The sequence below is a fragment of the Camelus dromedarius genome, chromosome 10, assembly GCF_036321535.1.
Source record: "Camelus dromedarius isolate mCamDro1 chromosome 10, mCamDro1.pat, whole genome shotgun sequence".
Classification (NCBI taxonomy): Eukaryota; Metazoa; Chordata; class Mammalia; order Artiodactyla; family Camelidae; genus Camelus; species Camelus dromedarius.
In genome coordinates this window covers 65,959,833-65,972,849 of record NC_087445.1, presented here as the reverse complement: position 1 = coordinate 65,972,849, position 13,017 = coordinate 65,959,833, and the positions used below count along the sequence as shown (strand labels likewise).

General features: G+C 49.9%; 1 protein-coding gene across 10 annotated transcripts in view; it reads left to right on the top strand.

Moving 5' to 3' along the window:
* The window catches only part of CDK5RAP2 (CDK5 regulatory subunit associated protein 2), a 167,388-nt gene that overhangs the window by 108,491 nt on the left and 45,880 nt on the right, over positions 1 to 13,017 (top strand). For 7 of the 10 annotated variants that reach the window (XM_064490460.1, XM_031450327.2, XM_064490462.1 and 4 more), the window contains 3 exons: positions 2,540 to 2,978; positions 8,333 to 8,564; positions 11,685 to 11,807. In XM_064490460.1, the coding sequence (XP_064346530.1) occupies positions 2,540 to 2,978; positions 8,333 to 8,564; positions 11,685 to 11,807 (794 nt within the window). The remainder of the gene's footprint in view (positions 1 to 2,539; positions 2,979 to 8,332; positions 8,565 to 11,684; positions 11,808 to 13,017) is intronic. The other 3 variants (XM_031450326.2, XM_031450323.2, XM_064490461.1) reach the window with 1 other exon arrangement.

The following is a 13,017-nucleotide window of genomic DNA, read 5'->3' as shown; positions in this document are numbered from 1 at the left end:
TGTTCCTCAGCCATCCAAGCTCGTCCTCCCCTCAGGGCCTCTGCAGTAGCTGCTCCCTCTGCCTGGATGCTCTTTTCCTGAGACACTGGTGGTGCCTTAGCTAGAGATCAGCTCTGTGAAGAGGCCTTTCCTGACCTCTTTGTCTGACAAGAATCCCTGCTTCTACACTTTTTCTCAGGACTGGTGCCCTCCCTCCCTCCCTCCCCCTCGTCCCTCCTTCCTTATACTTGTCTTATTTAGTTATCAGCGTGTGTGTGAATGTCTGTCCCCTTAATGAAATGTACGTGCCGTGATTCTTCTTTGCCATGCATTTCCACTGCCTTATGTGACACCTGTCAGGTGCTCAGTAAATATCTGAATGAACGCGTGGACAATTAAAAGCTCGGCATCACAGTGGAAGGGTTATGTTTAGAAAACTGGAAAGCATGCAGGGCTTCTTTGGAGCCTGAAAGGTCCGCACTCCAGTCTTTGCCACTTTGCTCAGGGACCTTGAATCTTCGTGAGCCTGTTTCTTCTTCTTCTGTGAAATGGGGTTAATAACAGCCCCCATCTCAGTCTCACTGTGAGGGCCACGTGTATTTAGTGTGTTTCAAGGCTCCAGCACCCCGTACGTGCTCAGTAAATGTCAGTGCTCCTCCCCTCATGCCCCCTTTGTGGCAAAGATGCTCAACGTACATAAACAGTGTTTGGGCTTCCGACAGGACCCTCGGACTGAACCATTAAAAGTTCCCGATTATGGCGACAGCTTAATGAATCTGCGGTTCAGATTTCTGGCCGAGTAACACTTGAAATGTTTTATTTAACAGCACTACCACTTTAGTGTATTATAATGGCCTCTCTCACCGCCTTTTACTACCCATTTGTAAGTCTTTTTCTTGGGTTTTATTGTGTGTTGTTTGGTAGTGAGTAATGGTCCTCCTTTGGCCAGCTCGGTAACAATTGTCATTATTTTTAATCTATATTAAGGGAAGGAGAGGAAAGGAAAATGTAGTTTAACATGCTTGAAATATCAGGAATATTTTTGAAGTCTGAGTTTACTGAATTTTAAGATGGTTTGTGTAGTCTGGATGATCCCACATTAGAAGTGAGAAATGTACCGTACATTTTAATTTCATTTTTCATACTTTTAGCTTTTCTCCTAGGTCAGTGTGCTGTAGCTGTTTAATTTGAATGGGATTGACTCTGCCAAGGGCTGGATGTTAGGAATCCAGACAGGAGGAAGGCCTTACTTGCCCCTGCCCCTGGAGGGCCCTCTGGGAAGAGAGCACGAGGGGCCGTGCCTCTCCTAGTCGTAGCAGAGATACGAAACCAGGCAGCGGGAGAAACTGCAGAGAGAAGAAGGGCCTCGCAGGGTGAGGCCTCTCCTGTCCCCTCCCCTCTCCCGATCCCACCGCCTTATCCTGACCACACCTTCTTTTCCCTGGAGGCAGTAACAGCTTTCCAGCTGGCCCTTCCCTCAGTGCTTGCCTCCCTCCACCTTTTTTCATAATTTTCCTGGGAAAGCAGAGCCTGAGAGAAAGACTTGGATGCAATTGGTTGATTTGGGATGTGGCTCAGGCAGCAGGAAGGACGATGAGGGGGAGAGTAAGGCGGGAGTGGAGGCAGATCCAGTAAGTGTGCGTGGTGATCTGATTACTGCTGTGAGCAGCAGGGACTTCATCCTGCCGGCCACCCGCTAGGGACTGTGTAGACCCTGCCTCGGTGCCGTCTGTCTGTCGGAAGGGAGACTTGGACGTTCATCTAACACTCTTCCTCCATGGGTTTAGGGTCTCCCCTGGAGCTATAAACTGGTCCACACTTGCCCACTGCCCTGCTGGCCGGCTCACAGAGCTCTGGGAAGAGGCCCAAGGCCGCAGAGAGATGCAGTGGGCGCCGGAGGTGGGACTGTCTCCAGGGTGTGTGGCAAGGGCCATGAAAAGCATCTGCTGCCTGTACTCTCTTGTTGAAGCCTCACAGCTGTCCTGTGGGAAGACCCACCTGACTTTGTAAGAATTGCAGAATTAGAACCTGAAGCCCTTTGGTCTGATTTCAAAGCCACTGCTCTTTTAACCCCGAGCACTTTACAGCATCCCTTCATTCGGTGCCTATTTACTGAGCACCCATTGTGCACCCTGTTGGACCAGGTCACAGATCCAGCAGGTGGACCAGATTCACCCAAGGCCAAACTTGCCCCTGGATGTAGGGATGGAGCTGGAATGGGCAGGGAGTGGATCCTACAATTGTCGTGAACACCAGTGACCCTGTTTGCTTCTTCCCAGGCCCAGCCTGCATCCGGGCAGCCGTGTGGCCCCCTCACTTGCTGTGTACCTGCGTCAGCTCAGTTCTCTTCTCCTTATCCACGAAGTACCTGGTGGTTCCCACCTTGTGTGGTTGCTCTGGGGTGACGGGGATAAAATACCTGGCGTAGGTCCCGGCACGTGGCAGGTGCTCACTATGCTTAGCTTAAACAGAGTCTGGGCCAGAATCGGTGGGGGGAGCTGGGTCGGGGACAAGGCCGTAGCAGAAAGCTTAGCTCCTTCCACTTCCTTCCCTTTTGGAGAAACAGGCCGGACCTTCTGAAAGCGCTCCGTGATCTGCTTCTGGAACAGCTGTGCCTGATAGAGCAGGAAGCTTCTGGAGAATACCTTGATGGTAAAACGGAGAAGACACTGAAGCAGATGGCCCTTCAGCTAGGAGGAGAACTTGGACCTTTCATCCATGCCAGCTCGTCTTCCCAGCCACACGAGGCACTGAAGTGGCCTCTGGGAGCCCAGCTAGCAAAGGTGGACGCGGAGGCCAAGGTGGAGCAGAAGGACGCTTCCGTGCAGACCGCGGCCACGGAGGGCGACACGCTCAGATTCAGACATGAGGGCCAGAGGGAGGCTTGGGAGGAGAAACCCTCAGACGCCGTGTGCAGCGCGGAGCATCAGCCCGAGAATTTGTGCAGGAAGCCGGGGCGGCAGGCCACTGCCCTTTCCTTCCCCTGGGGGACCGAAAAAGTAAGTTTTCCCTCATATTACTTCCTTAGTTACTTATTAAATACAAAAAACTGAAGAATCACCTCTGATCCCACTACTTTTTTTTTTTTTTTTTTTGTCTAAAGTCTGGTGTCTCTCTACTGATTCCTGGCCTCTCCCCAGAGGTGTGAGTCCATCCTTGCCTTCCCCACAGTGTTGCCACCACTTCCTCCCGCTCTCTCTCCTCTCCGACCCCATCTCTCTCTCATTTATCTGTATGTCATGAGATTTCTGTGTTTTCAGTATAGAAGCAGAGTCACATCTGTGCAGCATCTTTCTTTCTCTTCCATGTTATGTATCACCAACATCTTTCCTTGTAACAGCTTGTAAGTTTCCACAGGGGGGAATGTGCCAAAATTGATGTAATTTCCCCCTATTGCTGGACCTTTACTTTTTCCTTTTAATACCTAAAACTAATATAATATTATAAGCCAGTTACTTCTCAATTTGTATTTTTATTTTTAAAAATTTTTTAATTGAAGTGTAGTTGGTTTACAATGTGTTAATTTCTGGTGTACAGCACGGTGATTCAGTTACACACACACACACACATATATATATATTCCTTTCATATTATTTTTCATTATGGGCTATTACAAGGTATTGAATATAGTTCCCTGTGCTCTACAGTAGGACCTTGTTGTTTATCTATTTTATGTATGGTAGTTAGTATCTGCAGATCCCAAACTCCCAGTTTATCCCTCCATCCCCCACCCCTTTGCCCCTGGTAACCGTAAGTTTGTTCTCTGTAGGACCTTTACTTTTGCAGGTTGCATTACATTTGTAATAACCTGACTTCAGGGGTAGGGACGAGAACCTGAGTTTTATTCTGTGCAGATTTTGTGTGTGAGGTCCTGTTCTGTGGGCTTGGTCTGTGTTCCCCTATGCTTACAACACCCATCAAAGATGAGCAGCCAGGTCCTGAGTGCCTGTAGTTAGCCAGCTGTTCAGGGGCTGAGCTGGGCCCCTCCCCGAGCCTGACGGCACCGCCATGGCCTTTCCCTGGGTCAGGCTCCTCTCCAGCCTGCGCTGGCCTGGGTGGTTGGGTCTGGCTTTGGTGGGTGAACATTTTGCTTTGGTCAAGATGCTTTCTTTAAGCGTCTCCTCAAATACCACCAAAATGCCAGATTATTATAAGGCAGACTCTCCTGGCAATATTTGATTGGGCCATTTACTAAAGTCCTCCCGGAGAAGGGGGCGGGTTTGGGGCGAGGCTCGCTGCCGCAGGGAGACGCAAGGGTTCTGGTAGAGAAGGAAGCGGGCCGTGTTTGTAACAGCGTGCCAGTGATGGCTGTGGGTATTCCTCTCTCCGATGGATGTTTTGTATCTGAGAAATCAACTGTACACACTGCTTCATAGCATCAGAATGGAGAATTAAGTTTATTTTCTGACCACTAAATTACTGCTTTTGTGTATACCAAAGAGAGTTAGATATATCATTAGCAAAATTGCTTTTGATTGTTTTAAATTATACACCAAAACTGTAATTTCTAGAAAAGGGTTTTCTAAAGATATCAGTAGACACACACACACAAAAAAAAGGCAGTGCCATTATATTAACGGTACTCGAAATGCAAATTTGTGCCATTTGGCTAGAATAGAAATGCTCTCATCTGCCCCAGCTAGTTTAGTTTGTACGCATGTGTTAGGAAAACTAAATGTTGTGTGTGTGCGTGTGTTTTTCCCCCTTATTTGTGTAGGAGATAGTATCCTATGTTCAGGAAAATTGGATAAGCAAATGAACTTAATTTCCCCAAATACACTGAAAAAATCTTTCTCATTTGGCATTATCCTTCTTGCCGGTGTCTTCAAAAGGGAGGTAGGTGTGTTTATTTTTTAGCATCTGCTATATATGCCAGGATTGTGCTAGATAATTCTACCCATATGTCACATTTCACATTTAATCTTCTCAAGAAGCATATGAGTTAGGGAGGCATTACCTACATTTTACATATGAAGAAATACAAACTCTGAAAGGCTCAGAACATTGTCCAGAGTGACTTAGCTGTTCAGAAGGGTAGGAGGGATGTAAAATGAGGTCTGGCTTTAGAGGCAGATGGAGATGTTATAACCCCATGTTCTCAGGAAGAGAGGCGCCCTCTTATCACCAGGGTGGCCTTCAGTCTATGCAAAGGAGAAGAAAATTTAATGGTCTTCGGTTAGTCAAGGAATCAGGAACCCTAGATAGTCTAGAAATTTGGCATCCTGTTAGAAAGAACATCTTTGCAGCCCCAGGGTGAAACAGGGAGACGGGATAGAGGTGAGATGGGGGGCTTTACAGATACACCTGTGATTGCATGGGGACCCTTGGGTCAGTCATGTGACTTCCTCAGTGCCTCGAATGGGATCGGGGTGACCTGGAACCCAGGGCTGGCTCAGTGAGGCAGTGCGTGCCTCGTGCCTTGTCCTGTATGTATGCGTGCCCCTGTCCCCCTTCCGCTGTGGGAAGTTCCACTATGACATCTTCAATACGGCAGTAGATGGGGTTCTGTTCGGCGTCCATAAGGTAGCATCTTGTGGGCTGTTATCTTAGGAGCGGCGTTGGGCTGACTGACGGCAGTCCTCCAGCCTGAAATTGGCGCTGGCATTTGTGCACTTGCAGATCACTTTCCTGCTGCCATATGACACACAGATTTGGATCCAAGAATAAAGATTGGTGGAGCCTGAGGACCAAGCAAACGACTGTTATTTTCTAGCCTCTCTGATGAGGCATCTGCCTCCTCCTCAGACCGTTCACCCCCTCAGACCGTTCTTGTCCTTGAACCTGTTTTCCTCTTGCCTGGGATTTCAGGGCAGAACGTGTCTCACTTTTCTTAACTGGGCAGTAGAGTCTGAAGAGGTAATTTGAGATCCGGCTCTCTAACCTTCTTACTGTATCATACCAGTCTGGTTGTTTGATATCTCAGCTCTCCATCCAGAAAAATAGGCATAACTTCTAGGGTCCTGTGAGCTCTGGGAGTGCAGAGTTGACTTGGGGATCATGGGAGAGCGTGTGTAAAAGCATTTTCCACCCTAGAATGGCAAGAAGGGCTCCTTCCTCTTCCTTCTTGAGAAACTTCGCTGATTTCCTCATTCTCAGGGTCCCAACCATTCCCAACCACAATCGATTTTAGAACATATTCTTATTCCAAAAAGAAGCCCAACACGTTAGCAGTCACTTCCTGTTTCCCCCACCCCTAGCTGTAGGCCCCCACCAGGCTTTTTTCTGTCTTTATAGATTTGCCTGTTCTGGATTTCAGGTACGTGGAATCATGTAGAAGGTGCTCTTTGGTGACTGGCTTCTTCCACTTAGCATAATGTTTTCAAGGTTGATTCACGCTGTAGCATGGATCGGTACTTCATTTTGTTTCATTGTCCATTGTATGGATATACCACATTTTATTTATCCATTCATTAGTTGGTGGACGTTTAGGGCAGTTTCTGCTTTTTGGACGTTAAGAATAATGCTGCCGTGAACATTCATGTACGCGTTTTTGTGTGTACGTATGTTTTTCTTTCCCCGGGGTATATATCTCGGAGTGGAATTGTTAGATCATATGGTAAGTCTGTTTAACATTTTGGGGAACTGCCAGCCTCTTTTCTAAAGTGGCTGCAACTAGTTTACAGAAGTTTTCACAGCAACATATGAGGGTTCCAGTTCCTCCACATCCTCGCCAACAGTTGTTATTACCTTTTTGATTATAACCATCCTAATGAATAGGAAGTGGGGGTATTTCACTGTGATTTGATTTGCATTTCTTTGATGACCAACTATTTGAGCATCTTATCATGTGCTTGTTGGCCATATGTGTATTTGTTTTTGAGAAATGTCTATCAGATCCTTTGTTCATCATTTAAATGGGTTATCTGTGTTTTTATTATTGAGTTGTAGTTTTTTTTAAAATGTATTTTCTATTCAAGTCCTTCTTCTCAGCTTTTAAACATGCTTAAAATTCCTCCACGTAAAAGGCATCCCCATTTGACCTCTTAGGTTGTTTGTATGTTAATTCCACAAATAGTTGTTGAGCACCTATTGTATACTAGCTCTTGTGCTGGAAGCTGTGGTTATAGTATGAATAAGAAACGCAAAATGCATGAACCCTAGAGCTTACAGGCTGGTGCAGAAGGTAGACAAAGAACAAGTAATTCCATAGGCATTTCATTCTCATGGTAAGAATGTTTTCCCAGGAGAACCCTAGCGGGCAGTGAATATATAACAGGGAAATCGAGGCCCATTCTTCTGAGAAGGCCCATTGGATCTGAGTCTCAATGAAGGTATTGGGATTAGTGGGAAAGGTGAGGGTGAGCAGGAAAGAGTGTTCTAGGCAGAGGAGACAGCATGTGCCAGGGTCCTGAGGTGGAAGGAATGCAGCATTTTGAGGAATGATAGGAGGTCTGTGGCTGGAGAGTAGGGGGAGGCAGGAGAGGGGAGTCTCTCAGGCACAACGTGTGAGCTGAGGTAAAGACTTTGACCCTTGTTGTACGAGGACTGGGGAACAATTAAAATAGTTTTAAGCACGGGGAAGGTAGACTTGCCTGCTTGGTGCAATATGGCAAGTGGGTTAGAAAGGGCGAGAGTGAGTGTCGGGAGGCTGTCGCGGTGGCCTCGGTGAGAGCTCCCAGCATCAGGAGCTGGGCAGTGGCAGTGGAGGATGAGAGGAGTCAGAAGAATTCACAGACAGCTTGGGCGTTGGAATTAGGGGGGCCTGGTGCGGGATGGAAGTGGGTGGTGCACCCAGAGGGCCATTTAAAGATGGTGCCCGGGCTGTTGGACAGGGGTGTGATTCACCAGGACAGAGACCGTCCCAGTCGTGTAGCTGTGGGGATGAGGACCCGGGGTGATGCCGTCAAAACACTGAGCTTTCACTTGACAGGACCTGCAGGCCATCAGAGATGGAGACGTGTGCCCCAGGCAGGTCAGGAGCTCTCATCCTGAGAAATAGCCATTGGACTAGTGACCCAGGAGCCCCCGAAAAATGTAGTAAAGGATGGTTCTGGTGGCCTAGTGGGGTGGAAGGCAGGTTGGCTTATATTGAGGAAAGGGTGGGAAGTGAGGAAATAGATAAGGAACAAGAAGGTGTTTCCCAGAAGATTGTGTTGGGAAGAGATCTGCTATATGGGAACATCTGGGGGCAGAGTCAGCGGGCCAGGGCCAGGAGGGTGTCTGGGAGGAAAATCCTGGCCCTTGTCAGTCGGAGGAAGGACCTGCCAAGACACGAGCTCTGTGGGCTGAGGGATAAACAGAGATGCCATCATCTGCACAACCTCTGTAAATCCTGTTTTACAAGGTTGGCGCGAGAACGTTGACTCCGAGACCTGAGGAAGGGTGTTCATTGTTCACGTGTGTGTGTTTTCAGAATGCTAAGAAGTCGCGCCTGCCCATCCTGATAAAACCATCCCAGTCGCTAGGAAGTGTGTGCCGGCTCCCCGCCTCCCAGGGGGTGGTGGCCCAGCTACAGGGCCAGATCCTGGAGCTGCAGGGGGAGCTGAAGGAGTCCAAAATTCGCAATAAGCAACTTCACCAAAAGTTAATTCTGGCTGAAGCAATGATGGAGGGGAGGCCAGCGCCAGACGAAGAGCCCCTGAAAGGTAAGCCCCGAGGAAAAGGTGTTCTCTGCGAGCTGGGTGACCCACCCACTAGGACGGGTGGAAATGTCACCTTCATTGTTCCGAATTACAATACGCTTGAGTATAAATTCCGAGAATTGCAGTGACTAATCTTGACTCTTGACAAACGCACAATGGAGGGAGCACAGAGGGAACATGCATGTGTTGTTTTCGTTGACTTCTGGAGGGCTAGCGGGGGCTTGTCCTGCTCCCAGGCCTTGTGAGGTCACTGGGCCCTTCGCTTGGGGCTGTCTGGGGCCCCCAGTCGTGCGTGGTGTGACTGAAGTCTGGGCTTTTCTCAGGTCCTGGCTGTGGAAGCCCCAGTCCTCTCTGCGGGTTCTCTGGCTGTCCAGACCACACTTGTTTGGGTTCCTCAGGGCTAATTCCAAACCCTACTGACCACTGGCTTCCTCTGGAAGTGACCTGCCACCCTGTTCACTCTGAATCAGCTGTCTCTGCTCTCCTGGGAGCTCCCAGATAGAGAGCCCTTGGGTTAGACCCCTGAGCTTGGGGGGAGCGCCTCCATGGTGTCCCCTAGTCCGAGACAGTGGTGCTTAGAGGTTCTACCCCTTTGAGAGTCGGAAGAAAGCTGGGCACCCTCTCCCAGAACCACGCAGGTAAGCACGTGTGTAGCACTGAGCGCCATCTCCAGAGGGTTCCCGAATCCACAGAAGAGCTTATGTTGACTCTTCCTTTTCAACTCCTGCTGTAAGCAGATGACAGCAACCCACAATAACAAGAACAGCAGTGATCTTTTATGTATTTATTCAGAAAGTGTGTGTCTGTCATCCTGTGGGCCAGGTGCTGAGGAGAGAGTGAACAAAAGAGGTGAGGTCTGTGTCCCGCTCACATTCCTGCCGGGGGAGGGAGGCAGTAAGATGATGGGCACGATCAGTGCTGTGCAGGAGGATGAAGCAGGTGAAGGGCCTGGGAAACGTGGTACAGAGCAGGGTTTGCTACAGCACGTGGACTCTTAGCGCCTCTCTGGTGAGGCCACATTCGAGGGGAACCTGGGAGGAAGTGAGTGGACTAGTTATTTTGGGAGGTGCGTGCCTGGCAGAAGGAGCAAGGACAAAGGCCTGTGAACTTGAGAAGTTGGGTGGATAGAAAGGAGGCCAATTATGTGGCTGGAGTGGAGGGAGGAAGGAGAGGGTAAGGGGTCAGGGAGGTGGCGGGCCCACTAGGCCCTCCCAGACCAGTCTAGGGCTTCTCCTCTAGGTAAGGTTGGAAAAGGCTGGAGGGTTTTGAGCAGCGGAGTCTGAGTTAGGCATTAAAGCCAGGATTGGCAGACTGTGTCCTGTGGACCAAGCTCGCTGTGGGTTTTGTGAACTTTCATGGGGGCACGGCTACACACGTTCATTTGCATATTGTCTGTGCTGGCTTTTGCGCTGTGATGGGAGAGTTGAGGAGCTGTGATAGTGACCCTGTGGCTCGAAGAGTCTCAAATATTCATTATTAGGCTGACCTCTGCTTTAAAGGCTAAGAACGACTGGAAGGATGTCATACCTGAGATGGAAAGACTGACGAGAGCCAGGCGTAGGGGGACATGAGGTGTCTGGTTTGGGACTCCTTTGAGATTCCTGCTGCCCGTCGCTGTGGGGACGTCAGCTAGGCTTTTGGAGATGGATGAGCCTGGAGTCAAGGGGAGAGGCCTGGGCTAGAGCTGGGAACTTTGGAAATGTCAAGACGTTGCTGGTATTGAAGCTTCGAGGCTTGGAGACATAGGGAGCAGGTCAGGAACCGACACGTGGGCTCTCTAGTAAGTGGAGGCTGGACTGAGAAGACGCAGCCAGTGAGGGAGGAAGGGAGCCGGGAGAGCATGGCTTCCAGAAGCTGAGTGATGAACAGATCGGCTGTGTCGAGCACTGCTAGTGAGGCAGTAAGACAGGGAGTGGGGGTTGCAGGGAGGAAACATCCCCTCCTGGGGAGGCTGCCGGAGAAGCCGCATTTGCAAGGGCGGGCTTGAGACCGAGGTGGGAGGTTGCACCCGAGTCGGGGGTTTTCAGGATGGTTCAGAGATGGGAGGTGACTGGGAGCCTTGGACTGCTGGTGGCAGTAAAATAAAATAAGGTGAGCGCCCGCTACGTGTTGAACCCCACTGTCCACTTTAAATACGTGATCTAATTGAATCCCCGTAACAGTCCTTTGAGGCAGGCGCACGGTTATTCCCGTTTTAACGCTGAGGCAGCACTTTCAGAGAGCGACTTGGCTGTGGTCACGCTGTTGCTGACGTCCCGACCTTGACTGGAACCAGCCTGCCTGATTTCAAAGCCTTTACGTTTCCCCTTACTTGACTGTTTCCTACGCCCTGGGATAGGATACCCTGCATGTGGATTGTATGCGGATCTGCAGCCGGGGGTATTTTCCATTTGGTTTTAGGTTCTCTCTGGGGTCTATCAGTTGCGGTTTTCAGATAAGTCGGCCTTTGGTAGGGCTGCCCTCCCCATCCCCCTTCCTTTCCCAGCATCCTTCATCCACCCTGCTCTTCACGCCGTTGGTGAGTACCCCCAGCACCTGCTGTGCTCCTGGCCTCACGCACAGGGCGTAGGGGAGAGAGCAAGGATGGAGGTGCTGCCTCTGCCTTCTCAGGCTCCCTGTCTAGCGGGACGGGGCAGATAACTAAGCCCATCAGTGCGGTGGGCACGGGGTTGCTTCAGAGCCGAGAGATGCGGTGGCAGAGGGGACGCAGCCACACGGAGGCCCTGACACCTTGCCCAGGGCTTGCCATTTGCACTTAACACTGATCTGATTTCTTGCTGAGACCCTGGGGTGCCTCAACGAGGTGCTGCTTCTGCAGCAGCCTGGAAGGCCCCGCAGGCCTCCCTTCTTGGGAACAGTGGGCACGAGTCTACAGAACTCATTTTCTCCCTCGTAGTTTTTGGAGAGCCTAGACTTCAACCATTTCAGACAAGCTGCAGTATATTTACGCTTTTTATGTCCTGTTATGGCAGCTCGATAGATTAATTTTATCTTATAAATTGCATTTTGCCTCCCCAGTGTTTTTATTTTCCCTGTTGTATCTTTGTGTTCTTCTTAGTTGCTTGGCTAAGTTTCAAGTCCGTGGTTTTATTTATTTGTCTTTCTCTGTGTGGCTGCCTGCAGCCCAGCCTCTCGTGGGAGCAGCCTACCAGGACGGCCCCAGGGAGCAGGAAGGAATGGAAGCCACACCCTGTGTCTGGAGAGACCAGGAAAAGGACAGCGATCAGCACGCCAGCTGCGACACAGGTCAGAACTCACCCCGCTCTGTGTACCGAAGAGCTACTGTGTGCCGGGTGCCACTGGGCTGTTTTATATAAAAATTATTACTAAGTCCTGTGACAGCCACCTGAGGGCATCATGGTTGTTCCCATTTAACACCGGGAAGGCTGAGGTTTTTAAAATGAATTGATCCAGGGTCACCCAGCTGATAATTAGGTGGACGAGGCAAGGACATTAGGGTTTCTGTCTGAGCTTACAGTCCATTTGTCTGACACTTTTCCGCCAGCGCGGTGCCTGCCCCCGGGGGTCTTGCCGTCAGCTGGTCATCAGTTCTGCTTGGTGCTGGCTGTTGTTAGGTGTCAGCTGCCCAGGGAGGGGGGTGGGTGGGGAGGAGCGAGCCTGGGGGTCAGGTGGATCAGTGGGAAAGGAGCAGAGATGTGAGCAAGGCCCCAGGCAAGCTGGGTTCCTTCTTAGAATTATGAAGTGTCACAAACATTCAGGTAAGCACAGAGGATAATACAACAATATTCATGATTCTGTTCAAGCATGAACGAATGCTTGCATTTTTTTCCTTTTACCTTAGATTTATTTTCCCCCTTCATTAAAAAAAAAAGAAAGAATTACCATTAATGTGGCCCTAATTCACTCTGTCAGAAATCATTGTCTTTAGGACCCTAAATTTGTCCTGGGGCGACCATTGAGAACGCCAGTCTCTGGGGAAATACTGAGTTATGGGCCCTGTCCCAGTGGCATAGGCTTCCCCAGGGCCAGCGGTCAGCGCACTGAGGACACGGTCACAGGCTTCCGCCCTGGGTCCCGGGCTTTGAGGAGGAGGCCCCCTCCCAGGTGGTAAAGCACTCAGAAGCCCCAGAGCTGCGTTGTTTCCTGTGATGTAAGTAGATGGTCCTGGGGACATCTTTTGATCTCTTGCTTCTAGTTAGTTGGTTACTAAAGGCTTCTTGACCGATCGGCAGTTTCCCTTTTCCTCTCAAATCCCCATCGTTAGTGAATTTCTTTCCTTTGTTCTTAATGTGCTTCTAGAACTTTGCACATGCTGTTGCCTCTGCCTGAATTTCCTCCCTTTTGTTGTTGCCTAGCTGATGCCTCATCCTTTACTCTCTGCTTAAATGTCCCTTTCCAGGGAAGGCCCTCCTGAGTCCCTGGTCGCTGAGACATCCCATTATTCCGCCGTCTTCCGGTCTTGCAGTGACTTGCGCGGTGACTGCCCCCGGCAAGG